The sequence below is a fragment of the Panthera pardus genome, unplaced genomic scaffold (assembly GCF_024362965.1).
Source record: "Panthera pardus isolate Hobbes unplaced genomic scaffold, ASM2436296v1 HiC_scaffold_12, whole genome shotgun sequence".
In the NCBI taxonomy this organism is placed as follows: Eukaryota; Metazoa; Chordata; class Mammalia; order Carnivora; family Felidae; genus Panthera; species Panthera pardus.
The window spans coordinates 15,251,692-15,271,159 of NW_026526677.1; the positions used below are offsets into that span (position 1 = coordinate 15,251,692).

The window sequence follows — 19,468 nt, forward strand, 5'->3', positions numbered from 1 at the left end:
GGGGAGAGCAAGAATCCCAAGCAGTCTCCGCACCATCATCACACAGTCTGATATGTGGCTCGAACTCAACAAATGCAAGATTATGACCTGAGCTAAAATCAAGAGTTAGTTGCTTAACTGACTGAGCCAACCTGGAACCCCAAGAATGTCCCCTAAAATATCAAGTCAGCTAATCTGACCAAACCAACAGTATAGAAAGAGGACCACTAAGCAGTTGATTGACATTTTTCTATTTAGAAATTGGTAGGAAAGAAGTAACTTGAGAAAAGTCTACCCGAGAAAGGACTGGCTGCCACTTTTCATATGTAAGAATAGCAATTCCTTTCTTTTTTTGATAAATTATCCTAATGTGATGAATTTTTGTTTTTCTGTGTGGACCATGGAATTCCTAGGAAGTAATCGACAGTGCAAATAAAAGTAACCTTCTGAATAAAGATAAGACTCCATGGAAAAAATGGATAGACAGGTGAATGAAATAAAATATGTCCTCAGGTAACAATGCAGCTTTTTGCCCTTTCCTGTCAAACTGGATGAGAGAAGAAATCCAGCTGGCTGTGAATGAGTAAAAAGCATTCCTTCAGATTGTGAACTTGCTTTTACAAGGTAAGACTAAAAGTAGATAGTGGAAACCAGTCTTTGCAATTGTGTGACTCCCCCAGGCTTTTAAAATTTTTTAATGTTTATTTCTTTTTGAGAGAGAGAGAGAGAGAGAGAGAATGAGAATGAGTGGGAGAGGGGCAGAGAGTGAGAGGGAGAAACAGAATCTGAAACAGGCTCCAGTCTCTGAGCTGTCAGCACAGAGCCTGACACGGGGATTGAACTCACAAACTACAAGATCATGACCTGAGGCAAAGTGGGATGCTTAACCAACTTAGCCATCCAGGCTCCCCTGTGTGACTCCCTTTATTAAGTAAAAGTGAGATCACTTTGAGAGAAAGCAAACTTTGATTCCAATTCTGGTTTTATCACTTACAAATGTGTGACCTTGGGAAAATTAATTAGAAGTCCTTAGCCTCAATCTGTTCACCTATGAAATGGAGATTATAGTTCCTGTTATTGTAAGGTGAACTGTGATTTATTAAGTGGTGACTATGCAATTGGAATCCATATAAGTGTTGTGAGCAGTGGAGTGATCAGAATCAGAATTAAAATGGATCATTTTTAAGCTGCATCAGAACAAATTGATGGAGACCAGACTGAAAAGGGAGTAACGTGCAAGAGGCTAATGCAGTGAGCCAGAGAAAGGGAGGAGGGGAGGGAAGTGATAAAATTTGTGAAATATTTCATTTCATTTTGTGTTTTTAATTTATTAAAGAGAGATACAGGGGCGCCTGGGTGGCTCAGTCGGTTAAGCGTCCGACTTCAGCTCAGGTCACGATCTCGCGGTCTGTGAGTTTGAGCCCCGCGTCCGGGCTCTGGGCTGATGGCTCAGAGCCTGGAGCCTGCTTCCGATTCTGTGTCTCCCTCTCTCTCTGCCCCTCCCCCATTCATGCTCTGTCTCTCTCTGTCTCAAAAATGAATAAAACCTTAAAAAAAATTTTTTAAAGAGAGATACAGTAAACAAGTGGGGGAGTGGGGCAGAAGGAGAAAGAGAGAATCTCTAGCAAGCTCCATGCTGAGCGAGGAGTCTGACAGGGGTCAATCACATGATGATGGGATCATGATCTGAGCTGAAATCAAGAGTCAGACACTCAAGTGACAGAGCCACCCAGGTAGACCAATGTGATATATTTTAAAGGGGGTTAATAAGGGTGTTAAAGGTATCAATATGTGATAAGAGAACAAGAAAAGCATGAAGGACACTGTGATATTTCTTATCTGAGCAATGACATGGAGGTGGTACCATTTAATGATGTGGGGAACATGTATGTTTATTGATGAAAATTAATATTAGTTTCATAAGCACTGAATTGGTATCTAATTGGAGACGTCTGAATTTGGATATGTTGTATATATGAAGTTTAAAAATTAAGAGAGTGATACAACACTGGAGTGTTTCCTCATTTGTTGGCATTTATCAGTCAGGAAAAGGAGGCATATCCAACCAAAGATCCTAATAAAGCGGTCTCAGTGAGGGAAGAGACAATCCAGGAGTGACCTTCCATTCCTAATTTGATCTACTCACTTTGAATATATCAGTTACGTTAAATGGCTCTCAAGTATTTCACTTTTGGGACTTTATAAACTGTGTAACTTTCCATGGAATTCCCTTGTCCTCTTTTGTTGTCCTTTCACTTTTCCTTTAAAACTCAGCTAAGATATTGCTTCATCTGGGAAGCCTGCTTTGATTCCTGTTTCGTTGATATATTCCTACACCAACCTTTGCATTGTGCATCTATTTTTAATGACACTTATTACCTTCATGATTATTATTTATGATATCACTGAGCATAGGAAACCATAGCTTATTCAACTTGGAAATCACAAAGCCTGTGAAACATATGACAAACAACTATTTCCACATTACTTTAACTGTGTGAATGAATAAGATATAAATCGATTGTTCCATCGATCCCTACTTTGTTGAGGACTTTTATCAAGAATGGATGCCATATTTTGTCACATACTTTTTCTGCATCTATTGACAGGATCCTATGGTTCCTATCCTTTCTTTTATTAATATGGTGTATCACATTGATTTGTGTTGTAGTCCAGGAATAAATCCCACTTGATTGTGGTGAGTAATAATTCCTTTAATGTACTATTGTATTCAATTTGCTAATACCTTGTTGAGAATTTTTGCATCCATGTTCATCAGGGATATTGGCTTGTCATTCTCCTTTTTAGTAGCGTCTTTGTCTGATTTTGGAATCAAAGTAATGCTGGCCTTGTAAAATGAATTTGGAAGTTTTCCTTCTATTTCTGTTTTGGAAAAGTTTGAGAAGAATAGGTATTAACTCTTTTTAAATGTCTGGTAGAATTTTGCTGGCAAAAAAAGCCCCGGGACTTTTTTTGTTGGGAGATTTTTGATTGCTGATTCCATTTCTTTGCTGGTTAGGGTTTTGTTCAAATTTTCTATTTCTTCCTGTTTCAGTTTTGGTAGTTTATGAGTTTCTGAATTTGTCCGTTTCTTCCAGATTGCCCAGTTTTTTGACATAGTAATCTTTTCTAATTGTTTGTATTTCTGTGATATTGGTTGTGATCCCTCCTTGTTCATTCATGATTTTATCTACTTGGGACCTTTCTCTTTTATTTCTGAGAAGTCTGGCTAGGGGTTTATCAATTTTGTTAACTCTTTCTAGGAACCAGTTCTTAGTTTTGTTGATGTGTGATGTTGTTTTGTTTGTTTGTTTTTGTTATATCCTATTTTCATTGATCTGTTCTACTGGGGGGGGGGGCGGTTGTTAGTATATCATTTATTTCTGCTCTAATCTTTATTATTTCCCTACCTCTGCTGGCCTTGGGCTTTATTTGCTGTTCCTTTTCTGTCTTTTTCAGGTGTAAGGTTAGGTTGTGTTTTTGAGATCTTTCTTGCATCTTGAGGTAGGCCTGGATAGCTATATTCTGCCCTCCTATGACCATGTTCACTGCATCCTAACAGTTTTGGACTATCATGTTTCATTTTCATTTTCATTTTCTTACATGTATTTACTTCTTTAATTTCCTGGTTAACCCATTCATTGTTTAGTAGGATGTCTTTAACCTTCATGTATTTGAGGTCTTTCCAAATTTTGTCTTTTGGTTGACTTCAAGTTTCATTTCATTGTGGTCTGAAAATATGCATGGTATGATCTCAATTATTTGTACTTGTTGAGGCCTGATTTGTGAACCAGTATGTGAGTTATTCTGGAGAATGTTCCATTTGCACTTGAAAAAAATGTGTATTCTACTGCTTTAGGATGAAATGTTCTAAATATATCTGTTAAGTCCATGTGGTCACTCAAAGCCATTGTTTCCTTGATTTTCTGCTTAATCTGTCCATTGTTATCAGTGGGGTGTTAAAGTCCCCTACTCTTACTGTTTTACTATCAATTAGTTTCTTTATATATGTTCTTAAATTTTTTATATATTTATCTTCTTCCATGTGGGTGCATAAATATTTACAATTGTTAGATCTTATTGTCAGACAGTTCCTTTTATCTTGAAAAAGTGCCCTTCTTCATTTATTGTTACAATCTTTGGCTTAAAATCTAGTTTGTCTGATATAAGTAAGGCTGCTCTGGCTTTCTTTTGATGTACATTAGCATAATAAATTGTTCTCCATCTCCTCACTTTCAATCTGCAAGTGTGTTTAGGTCTAAAATGCACCTTTGTAGGCAGCATGTAGACGGTTTTTTATCCATTCTTATATCCTATATCTTTTGATTGGAACATTTAGTCCATTTACATTTAGAGTGATTTTTGATAGATATGAACTTAGTGCCATTGTATTACCTGTAAAGTTAGTGTTTCTGGAGATTTTCTCTGTTCCTTCTAGTCTTTGTTCCTATTGATCTTTCTCTCCCACTGAAAGGGTCCCCTTTAATATTTCTTCAGGACTGGTTTAGTGGTCACAAAATCCTTTAGTTTTTGTTTGGGAAACTCTTTAGCTCTCTATTCTGAATGAGAGCCTTGCTGGATAAAGTATTCTTGGCTCTATATGTTTCCCATTCAGCATGTTGAATATATCATGCCACTCATTTCTGTCCTGCCAAGTTTCTGTAGAGAGATTTGCTGCTAACCTTATTTATCTTCCTTTCTAGGTTGGGGACTTTTTAGCCTTGCTGCTTTCAGAATTGTTTCCTTATCTTTGTATTTTGCAAATTTTACTACAATATGTCTTGATATTGGCCTGTTTTTATTGATCTTGAAGGGAGTTTTCTGTGCCTCCTGGATTTGAATGTCTGTTTCCTTCCCCAGATTAGGAAAGTTTTCAGCTATACTTTGCTCAAAAAAACCTTCTGTACCTTTTTCTTCTCTTCTTTGGAGACTACTATGACACAAACATTATTATGATTTATGGAGTCACTGAGTTTCCTAAGTCTACATTGATGATCCAATGTTTTTCCTCCCCTTTCTTTTCAGCTTCATTATTTTCCATAATTCTATCTTCTATATCACTAATTCATTCCTCTGCTTCTTCCATCCTCGTCATCATTGCCTCCAGCTAGTTTTGCATCTCAGTTATAGCATTTTTTTACTATCAGCCTGACTAATTTTAAGACTTCTAGCTCTGTGGTAATGGTCTCCCTGGTGTCTTCTATGCTTTCCTCAAGCCCAGCTAGTAACCTTATGATTGTTGTTTTAAATTCTGGATCAGGCATATATTACATCTGTTTTAATTAGATCCCTGTCCATGACCTCCTCTTGTTCTTTCTTTCAGGATGGAGTCCTCCATTTTGGCATTTTGTTTATGTCTCTGTCTTCTGTGTGCTAGGAAAGCCTGTTCTGTTTCCTGCTCCTGAGGATAATGGCTATATTAAGAATAGGTCATATACTGTCCAGAGCCCAGGACTTCAGGAAGTGTTTCTGGCATATGCTGTGTGCATTCTACTGTTGTGTTTTGGCTGCTCTTTCCCTCGGGTTAGTCCTCTGAAGACTTTCTTCTTGCCTGCAGTGGCATATGTTTGGATGTATCCACTGTGTGGTGAGTTTTAACAAGGTCTGTTTTGGTCTGCTTGTTAAAAGAGGCTAGATCCTATTTCCCCTAGAACTGAAGCTTTGCAGCACTCTGTGGTCTGTAAACTTGGTGCATGCAGGGGGTTTGGGTTGGTCTTCTCAGGGAAGGGCCTGCTACTGCTCTGACTCTCAGGCACACTTGTCCTAGTTCAGAAACACCTGCAGGACACAGGTTTCGGGGCTTGGTGTAGGCGGCTTTAGCCTCCACTGTGGGTACTGTGCTGTTCACTGAAGTCTCTCTGTGCTGAGGGAGAGGGGAGTTCCTACCCCTTGCTGTACAGGAAGCCCTAAAAGGTGAGCAAACAATCTCTTCTTGTTTGTCCCAGGCTTCCCTCAGATGCTTGCCTTCCCCCTATGTCTGAGCTATCTACCCAGCCTGTTGTGCAGTGCTCCTCTGGAAGAGGATCACACCAGGCTGGGGCTGGTGACACTTTGTCCCAGAAGGGCAGTTGCACCAAATGTGCAGGAGGTGGACTTTATGGTAAAGCTCAGAAAAGAAAACTAGCATCCAGGTTAGCTTCCCTCAGTAGGCATCTCTGTTTGTAGGCCAATGAACAGGGCAGCTCAGTGGTGCCCACTGGCTCTTTTGTCCCTGGAGAGGCAGTGCCACCTCTCCCAAATACACTCCAATAAGGGGAACTATCTCTCCCAATGTGACCCAGGGGATCCTCATACCATGCTGTCCACTCCTGGGCCTCTGTCCTCCTTACCCATTGGAGCACCTATATGCCCACCTAGCTCCACCCTAGTGGAGCCATAGCACAGACTTCTAAAACATTGAGATCCACTGCTTGTAAAAACTTCTGATAAACAGTCCCTCTCATTTTCCCTAACAGTGGTTTTGGGGAAGTGTTTTCCTTGTGAAATGCCCTGCACTGTCTCTCATTCTCTCCCTCCCTCTCTCTCTCTCCCGTCTCTTCCTGATCAGGGCTCCCTCCACCCTGTAGCACTGGCCATTCTTTTCTACCTCAAATCACATCTCCATTCTTCCTACCTTCCTCAATGTGGCCTCTTTACTCCCTCTACTTGCGCAGTTTGTCCTCTCAGGCCTCACATTGATTTCCTGGGTGTTCAGAACGATTTGATATTTATCTACCTGTGTTTGAGGGACAAGGCAAGTGTAGGATCCTCCTACTACTCCACCATCTTAACTCCCTGAGAGGTTTTTTTTTTAATCATGAAAAGATATTGAATGTCTGTGCTACCAATGAACAAGCCAGAGAGGATGAAGAAAACAATTCCATTTACAACAGCACCAAACGAACAAAATACTTAGGATAAACTTAAACAAGGAGGAGAGAGTCTTCTTCACTGAAAAACAACAAAGTGTTGCTGAACAATCTACTAAAAAACACAAATAAAAGGGAAGACATTCCTGAAATCATGTAATTCATGTTATTAAGATGTCAGTGCTGCCTTGGGCACCTGGGTGGCTCAGTCAGTTAAGTGTCCAACTCTTGGTTTCAGCTCAAGTCATAAGCTCATGCTTTATGGGATCAAACCTCACATCAGGGCTGTCGATGCAGAGCCTGCTTGGTATTCTCTCTCTCCCTCTCTTTCTGCCACTCCCCTGATTCTCTCTTTTTCTCAAAATAAATAAACATTAAAAAAAAAAAAACAACATGTCAATGCTACCTAAAGTGATCTACAGATTCAATGCAATCCCTATCAAAATCCAAAAAAAAAAAAAAAAATGTTTGTTGCTGAAATAGAGAAATCCATCCTAAGATTCTGGTGGAAACTCAATGTACTCCAAGCAGCCAAAACAATCTTGGGAAACAAGCAAACAAACAGTTGGAGGACTTCCTCGTTCTAAAAGTTACTATATAGCTACATAATCAAATAAAAACTGTGTGATATTAGCATAAAGATGGACATAACAATGGCACACAATACAGAACCTAGAAATAAACCTTTGCATACATGTTCAAATGATTGTCAACAGGTAACATTCATGAGGAAAAGGCAGGTAGATCAAAAAATGTTGCTGTGAAACTGGATATCCACACAAAGGGACGAAACTGAATCCCTAACATACAGCATGTACAAAAATTAACTCAAAATGGATCAAATACCTCAACTATCACTAGAACTAGTAAACTCTTAGAAGAAAACATGAAAGAAATGTTCACAACCTTGGGCTTGACAATGATTTTTTGGGTATGACCCCAAAACCACAGGTAAGAAAAGGAAAAAACTAAATAAATTATTTTATCAAATTTAAGAACTTTTGTACACCAAAGGACACTATCAACAGAGAGAAAAGGCATGCAACAAATGAAAGAAAATATTTGCAAACGACATATTTAATAAGGTATTAATGTCAAGAATATATAAAGAACCTCTACATCTCAAACACACACACACACACACACACACACACACACACACACACACAAACACTAACCTGATTAAAAATGAGCAAAGGACTTCAATAGACATTTCTCCAAAGAAAATGCATGTGTGCCCTATAAGCGAATGAAAAGATATTCAATACACTAATCATTTTCCCTAGGAAATGCACTTAAAAACCGTAGTGCAATACCATTTCACATCTAACAAGAGAGCTATTACCACAAAATGTAATGATAACAACACGTGTAAGAAAGTGGAGACGTGGGAACAACCGTGCGTTCTGGTGGGAATGTAAACTGATGTAGCTGCTATATAAAATGTTATGGTAGTTCCTGAAAAATTAAGCAAAAAATAATCCACAATTCGACTTTGTCAAAGTCATGGAAATCACAGTCTCAGAAAGATATTTCTATAACCATATTCATGGAAGTATAATTCACAATAACCAGAAACAAATAACTAAGGTGTCTACTGACAGGTAAAAGTACGAATAGAAGGAAGTATATGCACCCAACAGATTATTATTCACTCTTAAAAATGAAGGAAATTCTGACACATGCTAAAACATACATCAACCTACAATTCACTACACTAAGTGAAATAAGACTATCACAAAAAGACAAATATTATATGATCCCACATAGGTAGGGTACTTAAAGTAGCCAAACTCATACAGGACAAAAATAAAATGGTATTTGCCTAATGCCCAGAGAGAGGGAATAGGGAATTCAAGTTTAATGAGTGGAATTTGCATTTGGGAACATGAAAAAGCTTTGGAGATGAATAGTGCTGGTATTAGCATAACAAACATGAATTAACTTAATTAACCATCATGACACTGTGAATTAACTCAATGTCACTGAACTATGCACTTACAAATGGCTAAAACTGCAAGTTCTGTTATTTGTATTTTACTACAGTTAAAAACTAAATGTAAAGGGGCACCTGGGTGGCTCAGTCAGTTAAGTGTCTGACTTCAGCTCAGGTCATGATCTCACAGCTCATGAGTTCAAGCCCCGCATCGGGATCTGTGCTGACAGCTCAGAGCCTGGAGCCTGCTTCAGATTCTGTCTCCCTCTCTCTCTGCCTCTCTGCTGCTCACTTTCTCTCTCTCCTTCAAAATAAATAAACATCTAAAAAAATTTAAAAAAAACTAAACGTAAAAACTAAGTTGACTTCATTAAAAGGTGCATGATGTCAACACAAAGCACAGCACAATAGCAAGAATACATGCAGAACTCATTGGCTTTACATACACTTCTTTAGAAAGTCTGTATGTCACTCAACAACAAAGCTAATACATTTAAATCTCCAGCGCTCTGTCCTGATAATCTGCATTTTGTAAGAACTCTAATTCTGACAGTACATTGAACTTCTACAACCCATTGGACAATTCATAAATCTAAATAGGACATTTTTACAGTGACAAATAATTTCCTGCCTGGACCTTTCCTCACAGTACCTATATAACAAAATAAACATACTTGGGACAAATAGTGTTCATGTGCCTCTGCACCACAGAAATTATCTTCTTTTCCCTTTTCCATTTAAAAGACAAATTTATTTTATTAAGGTAGGGATATCCCTCAAAGTTACTTTTTTTCCCCCAGAACTTCCTCATGGCATTTTTTTACCTCCAGATTCCTGAATGCTCAGGTTTAAGAAGTTAACAATGGAGTTACCGTGGTATACAACATAGCCACAACTTGATCAGTGGAGAAGGTGGTGATTGGTTACAAATATATAAACATGCAGACACAATACTAAGAACACCACAGTGGTGTGAGAGACACAGTTGGACACAGCTTTGTGTCTCCCCTCAAAGATATAGGTCCTCAGAGAATAGTAGAAGATGACCACCTATGAGACCATCAAAAAAGAAAATGTTAACAGGTCAATGAACCCACTGTCGGCAGCAACAAAGAGACCAAGGGTATGATTGGGTCCATGCAGACAACTTTCAAAAACGGGTTTACATCACACACAAATGGTCTATGACATTGGGGCCACACACACACAGCCACACTGTGAAGAGGACCTGAATGGCTGCTGGGACAAAGTCTGTAGCACATGCCACCTGAAAGAGGAAGCCATATCCCTGTCACTCTTCATGATGTCATGGTACCGGGGTTTGCAGATGGCCACATGGATGCTCAGCAAAGACTTAAGTCATGTACTTCCTCAGAGAGATGGTTTTCTTACAGCAAGAGTGCCAGGCAGCATTTTACGGGTCATGGAGGAAGAACAGCAGACTTCTAGAAGGGATAAGTCACGCAGGCGGAAAACGGAAGCAGTACCCAAGGGCAGGAGAGATGACCTGTTAAATGTCAAGGCCTGCTCGGGGATAACAGTTCTCAGCCCTCGGAGTCTTAAGTGGAATCCAAGTGTATATTTGACTTTAGAACATAATAGGATTTCAAGTCAATGGCAAAAAGGAAATGACATAACTATTTTTAAAACCCTGCAATTTACAAAACCAATTAAATTCATACCTCTTTAATGACCACATCTAAATAAATTCAAGAAGGAGCAAAAGCCTTAATGTAAGATACACAGCCTCAAAAATACTTAATTAAGTGCCAAAAATTTGTTGGAGAATATTTTGATATGATTGAAGTAAGGAAAGTCTTTTTAAGATATAAAAATTAAAAATAAGTATTAAATGAATAAAAACATTTCTTACAGCCAAAAGCATCCTACATAGTATACAAGTGTCAAAACCATATCACAAGTCAGAAAAAGAACAATTACATAAACAACAGTAAGAGAGAGCATTTCCTCAGTGTTCACACTAACATCAGTATGGAGAAGATCAGCAATTATAAGAAATAGATAAAAGACATTAAGAGGATTCACAGAAAAAGAGAGAAATCATATTAAAGGGAAAAATAGTCAAACTCAATGATATGAGAATGACTGCAATGCATTCAGGTTGCCTTATGCCATGAATACTTATCAGGGACTGGTTGTTGAGAAGTGGACAGAAGAATGCTCATAGACTGGGAGCAGCAGGCTGTTTGTACCCTCTCAAGGATGACAGCTGGGCAATAACTATGAATGTTGACAATTAACTATATGACCATTGATTCAAATATGTATACTAACAATTCCTCTCATACAACCTCATACCTGCCTAGATTTACCAAAAAATAACTATTATAAAATTCTCTGGGGGCAACTGAGTGGCTCAGTTGGTTAAGCGTCTGACTTTGGCTCAGGTCATGATCTCACAGATCATGGGTTTGAGTCCCGCACCGGGCACTCTGCTGACAGTTCAGAGCCTGAAGCCTGCTTCGGATTCTGTCTCTCTCTCTGACCCTCCTCTGCTCATGCTTTCTGTCTCTCTCTCAAAATAAATAAACAAAAAAATAACTCTGTGTCATAGACAAAGGTTGGTAATGACATGAACAGGAATGAATACGTTTATTTTCATATATACTTATAAGTGAGTAATATGGAGTACGAGAAAAACTAAGGGATTTATATGGACTGGTGTGGAACATCTTCAAGATGTTGTATATGATTTCACTTACGTGTAGAATTTAATCAACAAAACAAACACAAAAAACAAAAACAGACTCATAAATACAGAGAACAAACTGGTGGTTGCCAGAGCTGAGAAGGGTGGAGGGATAGGCACAATGGGTGAAGGGGATAAAAGGTACAAAGTGGCCATAATAAAATAAATAACTCACAAGAATGAACAGTACAGTACAGGGTAAGAGATGGAAGTTATACTTTTACATGGGCATTTCATAACACCCACTTTTCTTCCACTGTGTCCCAGGCTTAAGAACAAAGTGATGAGTGATGTGGGGATTAAAAACAAGAGTATCCTTGAACTTCCCCTTCACTCCAGCTAGTCTCCCCCAACTCCCTGCCCCCACACCCTTTGTGTTCCCAAATCTGTTCTTAGTGAAGAACTTTATCCCAAGGCTCTGGCTCTCTTTCCATAGCTCTCCCCCTTCCTCTGCTCCCCATTCCTGGGAAGGGCCGGCATCAGTTTGAATGCGTGGGAGAGCCCAGAGTGGTGACAGACCCCCGGAAAAGGCTTCACCTTCAGGGAAAGAGACCAGGGAGTACAGTGTAGTGAAGGGGGGCCCCCAGAGCCTGGAGTACCAAAATGGGGTCCTGGTGCCAGAAGAAAGGATACTGGTGCCCCTGAGAAAGGGGACCCAGCAGCCTCAGCGGTCTCTCCTTGGAAACAGTCACTGCTTGATCTGTTGCCTTTCTGGCCATGGTTGCAGAACCACACGGGGACCACATCCTGCTGTAGCCCGAGCTGCTGGGCCCTGTGGCCGCTGTGCTTCTGGCTGGGTTTCCAGCACTGCAGGAACGTGTCCTCCAGGCTGCCTCTCACTCTCTCCTCCATACTTGCTCGCCTGCTCTCTGGGGCGTGCGCAGGGTCCCTGCTTTGCAAGTCTGCTGTAGATTTCCTGGTTGTCAGCTTCCTCCACCCAATTCTGCAGCAGCGCCGCGGCGTATACACATTCTGGAAACTGAGCGGCAGAGCCTAGAAACGGCAGAGGGTCTTTTGCGGCCTGAGTATATCCCAGAGTGATCCTCTTCCGCTTCAGGAGCTTGGCGAACTGTTCCAGGTCTTTCCTCCTGGGATTCCTCGGGGTTTTGCTCCCGCTTTTCCTGGTCAGGCTTCAGGGCCCCAGGCGGGGTAGCGCACTGCTCTGGAAAGACGCCCTCAGAGTTGGCTCTCCACCTGGGCTCCCTGCTTGCGACCGGCTCCAAGGGAGGTCTCCAAGCTGCCTTGGGGCACCAGCCATACACCTACTTGAGGTCCACAGTACTCCATCCCCCGATAGAACTCACACAGTAGGAGGCACCAGGGCATCCCCCACACCCTAGCGCCCGGCCCGACACCTGGCCCAATTCCTGACCCATCAGGAGGGCCTTGGAATCTCAGTCAAGGTCCCAGGGTCAATCCAGCGGGTCTGTGGCCCATCATCTCCACACCACCCCTACCGTGTGGGTGCAACAATGCCAAGTGAAAGCCAGGCGCCCTGCCATGGGAAACAGAGGCGCCCCAAGCCTGGGGGACTGCAAAAATGAGAGCTCTCCAAGGGAATGCTCAACACCTCCCTTCCTCCCCAAACCCACCCACTTCCATACTGTACATAATTCTTGAATCACAATGTTATACGCCTGAAACTAGTGTAATATTCTATGTCAACTATACTTCAATTACAACACTAAAAATAAATCAATAAAACTATTACAAACTTAAAAGTTTATTTATAAAAAGAAATTCTACAGTAAAGGAAATATTTACATACACAGAGAAAAACTCACATATAAACATTTAAATACACGTGCATTTGTAAAGATTATTACCTAATGAGTCTAAAGAAACTGCCTCTGGGGAAAAGGATTGGAAACTATTCGAGAGATAAATAGGAAATTTATTCTACACTTTATCTCATTTTGTAAGGTTTTCATTACTACTATTTACTACCTATTACACTTCAATTTTTCTTATGTAAACTAAAAGTATTAACCAATATTTTATATAAGGCAACCAAAAATTAATAAAGAAAAGTCTATACGGCATTAATGTTTTAAATAATATAAAAAGAATGAAGTTAACTAACAGAGTCTTACTAAAAATAATACTGTCTTAGAAACAATGTTTTTAAATTTTTTTAATTAAGAATTAGTGTAATCGTATAAATAATCCCTCACTATTCATTACCTATTATTGATTCTTTACTAGAAAGGCATTACAGATTTCTAAGTGAAGAGATCTACAAGATGTTATGGACCTTACATTCTAGCAACAAGGGAAACTGTTATTATAACACAATCATCCAGTTCTTTCTTTAATTATAATTAAGTTCTTTGAAAAAACGGAAATCAGAATCATTTTAAGACTTCTGCATTCTTCAAAAAGGGGATCCAATGAAAAATAAGTCTCTTCATGGTGGGTTATATACTTATCTACTAAGAGATGTATTTCTCTTCCAGAGCTTCCTCATAGCATTTGTCATCTCAGAATTTCTCAGAGTGTAGATCAGGGGGTTCAGCATGGGGGTTATGACTGTATAAAACACACTCAATGATTTGTCAATGGGGAAGGTCTTAGCAGGTCTCACGTACATGAAAATACACGGCACAAAGAAGAAGACCACCACAGTGATGTGGGCACCACAGGTCTGGAGGGCTTTCCGCCTCCCTTCTGGACTAAGGTTCTTTAGAGAGTGCAAGATGACACCATAAGAGATGAGCAAGAGCACAAACACGATTGTGCAGATCAGTCCTCCGTTGGCCGCCACTAACAGGCCAATGACACGGGTGTCAGTACAGACCAGTTTCAGTAATGGGTACATGTCACAGAAAAAATGATCAATGACATTCGGACCGCAGAATGGGAGCCCATAAATAGTGCTAAGTTGAATTACTGAATGCATAAAACCCCCAACCCAGGACCCTACCAAGAGCACAACACACACCCACTGTCTCATGATAACCAAATAATGCAAGGGCTTACAGATGGCCACATAGCGGTCATAGGCCATCACCAGCAGAAGAATGATCTCTGATCCACCAAAAAAGTGCTCTGTAAATAGCTGGGTCATACAAGATTGAAAGGATATGGTGTTTTTCCCAAACAACAAGTCTGAAATCAATCTAGGGGAAATAGTAGAGGAATAAATGACATCCATAAACGATAAGCTAGCAAGAAAAAAGTACATAGGTGAGTCCAGGGTCCTACTGACAGTTATAGTCATGACAATGAGCAAATTGCCCACCATGGTCAAAATATAGAAGTGTAAGAACATAACCAAAAGGACCTTCTGTCCCTTTGGATCCTGTGTGAGACCCAAGAGGACAAAGTAAGTGACATTGCTCCTTGTTTCCATCTAGTCTGCATAGGAGCTGACTTCTCATATTAGAAGCAGGTGATCTACAAAACAAGGGAGGGAAACTTTTAAATGCATTAGAAGATCAATCTTTTATTCATTCAAACAATTAAAAGAATGTGGAAATAGTTGTTTGTGTCACATGCTTCACCAATGTTGTGATTTCCAAGTTGAATAAGCTATGGTTTCCTATACTCAGTGATATCATACATAATAATCACCAAGGTAATAAGTGCCATTATAAAAATAGCTGAACAGGGGTGTCTGGGTGGCTCAGTTGGCTAAGTGTCCAACTTCAGCTCAGGTCATGATCTCACGGTTTGCGGGTTTTAGCCCTGCACTGGGCTCTGTGCTGATGGCTCAGAGCCTGGATCCTGCTTCAGATTCTGTCTCTCCCTCTCTCTCTCTGCCCTTCCCCTGTTTTCTCTCTCTCTCTCTCTCTCTCTCTCTCTCTCTCAAAAATAAACATACATTTAAAAATTAAAGAAATAAAAATAAAAATGGCTGCACAATGGGAAGATCCTGGAGTAAAAATTTATCAACCAAACAGGAATCATAAAAGGCTTCCCAGAGGAAGCAATACTTTAGCTGAGTTTTAAAGGAAAAGTGGGAGAACAACAAAAACAAGCCAAGGGAATTCCATGAAAAGGTACACAGTTTATAAAGTCCCAAAAGTGAAATACTTGAGACCCACTTAAGGTAACTTACATATTCAAAATGAGAAGTTCAAATTAGGAATGGAAGGTCACTGCCCTGGGTTGTTTCTTCCTTCACTGAGACCTCTTTCTTAGCATTTTTGCTTGGATATGCCTCCTTTTCCTGACCAATAAATGAGGAAACACTTCAGTGTTGTGTCTCTCCCTTAATTTTTAAACTTCATATATGTAACATCTGCAAATTTGGACAGCTCCAACTTAATATTAGTTCAGTGCTTATGAAACTAAATTTTTAATTTTCAGCAATAAATATAGGCGTACCCCACCTCATTAAATAGTACCACCTTCCGTGTCATTGCTCAGACAAGAAATATCACAATTCTTTTTCTTGCTCTCGTATCACATACTGATACCTTTAACAAGTCTTATGAAGCCCTTTAAAACATATCACATTATGGGCACCTGAGAGGCTCAGTCAGTTGAGCATTGTGACTCTTGATTTTGGCTCAGGTCATGATCCCAGGATCACGATATCAAGCCACCAGTTGGGCTCAGCACTGAGCATGGGGTCTGATAGAGATTCCCTCTCTCTCCCTCTGCCCCTCTCCTCCACTTATGCTCTCTCGCTAAAACCAAAACACAAAATGTGTGTGTACACACACACACACACACACACACACACACACACACACACATCACAAATAAGATCGTTTCCCTCCCCCCACCCCCACTCCCCACAACTTCTACCCTACTACATTAACCTCCTGCCAGGTCCTTCCCCTTTCATTCTGGCCTCCATCAATTTATTCTCCTCATTCAGACCAAATGATCCTTTTTAAATCTGAATCTGATCTATCACTCCACTGCTCACAACACCTACAGTGGATTCTAATCACATAGTCACAACTTAATGAATCACAGTTCATTTTACAGTAACAGGAACTATAATCTCCATTTCATAGGTGAAAAGACTAAGGCTCAGGTCATCTAATAATTTTCCCAGGGTCACCCATTTTTAAGTGATAAAACTAGAATTAGAATCAAAGTTTGCTTGCACTCAAAGTGTTCTCACTTTTTCTTATTAAAGATAGTCACACAATCGCAAGGCTGGTTTCCACTATTTACTATTAGTCTTACCTTGGGAAGGCAAGTCTGCAATCTGAAGGAACACCTCTTACTCATTCACAGCAACCTGGATTTCATCTGTCATCCAATTTGACAAGAGAAAGCAAAAAAGCTGCATTATTACTTGAGGACGTATTTTATTTCATTTGACTGTCTATCCATTTTCTCCATGGAGTCTCCTGAATATTCAGAAGGTTGATTTTATTTGCACTGCAGATTGTTTCCTGGGAATTCCCAGGGCCATATAGAAAAGCAAAAATTTATCACATTAGGATAATTTATTTAAAAGACAAGAAATTCCTATCCTTACATAAGAAAAATAGCTACCAGTCATTTCCCAGGCAGATTTTTCTCAAGTAACTTCTTTCCCTCTGATTTCTAAACAGAAAAATACCATTCAAAGGCTTAGGTATCCTCATTCTATACTGTTGCTTTGGTCACATTAGCTGACTTGATATTTTAAGAGACATTCTTGTGCTTCTCTGTAGGCAATTCTTTAAGCCTATCAGAAACCTTCTTTAAAAATGTGTATCAATTTAAGACTATAGTATCTTCTTCCCAGTAGGGCAAAGATCACTGGACATTTTATCCTTTCTAACCACATTCTTCATTAAGTCCTAGAGTTGGGAAGTGTCCAAGACTGATTCTTGCTTAATTAAATTCACTGGGAATTTTTGCAAAAACTTTCAAAAATATCTATGTAAAGATCCTATTTTGCAAAATCAGATATTAGGAAGATGTAACAATAACAAAAAAATAGCTTTAGAACCATTGTAAAACTACTGCCAGTCAAAAATATAATTTCAGCCCATTTTGTTTGAGGGAAGATTAATTTATCATGTATTTCCCCACTTGCCATAGCAAGTTTTTCTTCCCTTGTATTTAATATTCAATTTATTCTACCTTGAACTGTGGTAGATATTGTAGATATTTATTCACAGATTTAGACAGAAAAACTATTTATCCAATTATTAATTTCCTTAATTTGGAGCTCCTGGTTACTTCCAGAAACCATGCTATGAGAGTGGACACAGCAATTAATGAAATAGGGGGACGAATTATGCAACAGGTCCTTCCTGCATGGACCTTCTATTCTCATAACAGAATCAGGCAGTACGTAATGGGACAATTTAGGAAACTAATTACAGTCTTCATCAGTGCTAATAAGACAGCAAACAGCGTACTCAGGGAGAATTCTATGGAGAAGGTGACCGGGGAAGATCTTTCTTCAAAGATGATGCTTAAGCTGAGATCCACAGGACAGAAGGCAGCTACCACTGGAAACACCTACAGGTAGTAAAGTTAAGTAAACATTAATTATAAGCAATTTGTTCTCACTTCATTGATGGCATGACCTATGTATAGAAAATGCTAAAAACTTCACACAGATTTTTATTCCAGGGCCCTTTGAAAAGGAATGGTAAGTGTGGGCACTCTAATCAACTTCCTGATTGTAGTGGGAAAGCTTTCAAACTTCACTGTTGAGTGTCCTGTTAGCTATGGATCTGTCACCTATGGCCTTTATTATGTTGAGGTACATGCCTTCTATACCCAATTTGTTGTGAGGTTACTTGTATCATGAAAATACATTGAAATTCTATCCTACCAAAGAACAACTCCGAGAGGAAATACGATTCCTTTTACAACAGCATCAAAAAGAATATTTAAGAATAAACTTACATAAGGAGGCAAAAACTTTTGTACACTTAAAAACTATAAAATGCTGAAGAGAAAGAAAGATGGAGGCATGGGAGGATGCTGGGCTAACCTCGTCCTGCTGATCGCTTAGATTCCAACCACATCAGCCTAAATAACCCAGAAAATGGCCAGAAGACTACCAGAATGGACTCTCCAGAGCCAAGCGTAGACAAGAGGGCCATGGAAGAGGGTAGGAAGGGTGGAGAGCAGTGCGTCCTTCATGGACTGGCAGAGGAGAGCCAGGGCGATGGAGGGGCAGCCCGCCGGGCAAGGCAGAGCCCCCAAGTCTGGCTTGCAAAAGCATTGGGGCCAGACTGCGTGAGTTCTGACAGCCAGCGGGACTTAACATCTGGAATGTTAAAAGTCAACAGCTCTGCTCAGAGAGTGGGAGGGCAAGAGGACACCAGAAGGGAGAGTTGTTGAGCCCCGGAAGACAGAGCTCAGCTCTGTATTTTTTTGAAAAAATAAACAAAATTGATAAACCTCTAGCCAGACTTCTCAAAAAGAAAAAGGAGATGACCCAAATAGATAAAATCATGAATGAAAATGGAATTATTACAACCAATCCCTCAGAAATACAAGCAATTATCAGGGAATATTATGAAAAATTATATGCCAACAAACTGGACAACCTGGAAGAAATGGACAAAGTCCCAAGCACCCACACAAAACAGGAAGAAATAGCAAACGTGAACAGACCCATAACCAGCGAAGAAATTGAATCAGTTGTCAAAAATCTCCCAACAAATAAGAGTCCAGGACCAAATGGCTTCCCTGGGGAATTCTACCAGACATTTAAAGCAGAGATAATACTGATCGTTCTCTAGCTGTTCCAAAAAACAGAAAGGGAAGGAAAACTTCCACACTCATTCTATGAATCCAGCATTACTTTGATTCCCAAACCAGAGACCCAGCAAAAAAAGAGAACTACAGGCCAATATCGAGTTACATCCTCTCTCCCCCTGCAAAAGTGGCTCTCTGCCCGCCGCAGGCTTTTCTCTCCCCAAGTTCACTTCTCCGCGCCAGGGACCTGCTGAATTCTGTGGTTCAGTTGTGCAGATTGTTGTGTTAATCCTCCAATCAGTTTTCTAGGTGTGTAGGATGGTTTAGTGTTGGTCTGGCTGTATTTCATGGACGCGAGACACAAAAAAAACTTCCATGCTG

General features: G+C 39.9%; 1 protein-coding gene and 1 pseudogene across 2 annotated transcripts; both read right to left on the bottom strand.

The window, feature by feature from the left end:
* Nucleotides 1-11,952: 11,952 nt before the first annotated feature.
* Nucleotides 11,953-13,075, bottom strand: LOC109245171 (POU domain, class 5, transcription factor 1-like; annotated as a pseudogene).
* Nucleotides 13,076-13,646: 571 nt separating this feature from the next.
* Nucleotides 13,647-14,867, bottom strand: LOC109245261 (olfactory receptor 4A47-like). Of its 2 annotated transcripts, XM_053899211.1 has the most exons (2): nucleotides 13,927-14,867; nucleotides 13,647-13,677 (listed from the first exon to the last, which is right to left on the bottom strand). In XM_053899211.1, the coding sequence occupies exons 1-2, from the start codon at nucleotides 14,823-14,825 to the stop codon at nucleotides 13,647-13,649; spliced, it is 930 nt and encodes a 309-aa protein (XP_053755186.1). In that variant the 5' UTR covers nucleotides 14,826-14,867. The 2 variants fall into 2 exon arrangements, with proteins under 2 accessions (XP_053755186.1, XP_019268111.2); XM_019412566.2 differs by lacking the exon at nucleotides 13,647-13,677 and having other exon boundaries at nucleotides 13,899-14,825.
* Between the last annotated feature and the right edge of the window lie 4,601 nt (nucleotides 14,868-19,468).

Excerpts from the sequence above, each read along its gene's own strand:
- LOC109245261 (XM_053899211.1), bottom strand. The coding sequence starts at position 14,825 with ATGGAAACAAGGAGCAATGTCACTTACTTTGTCCTCTTGGGTCTCACA. Across the intron at positions 13,678-13,926 it reads AATGCTATGAGGAAGCTCTG|TAGTAAAGAATCAATAATAG; the intron begins GAAGAGAAATAC and ends GTAATGCCTTTC.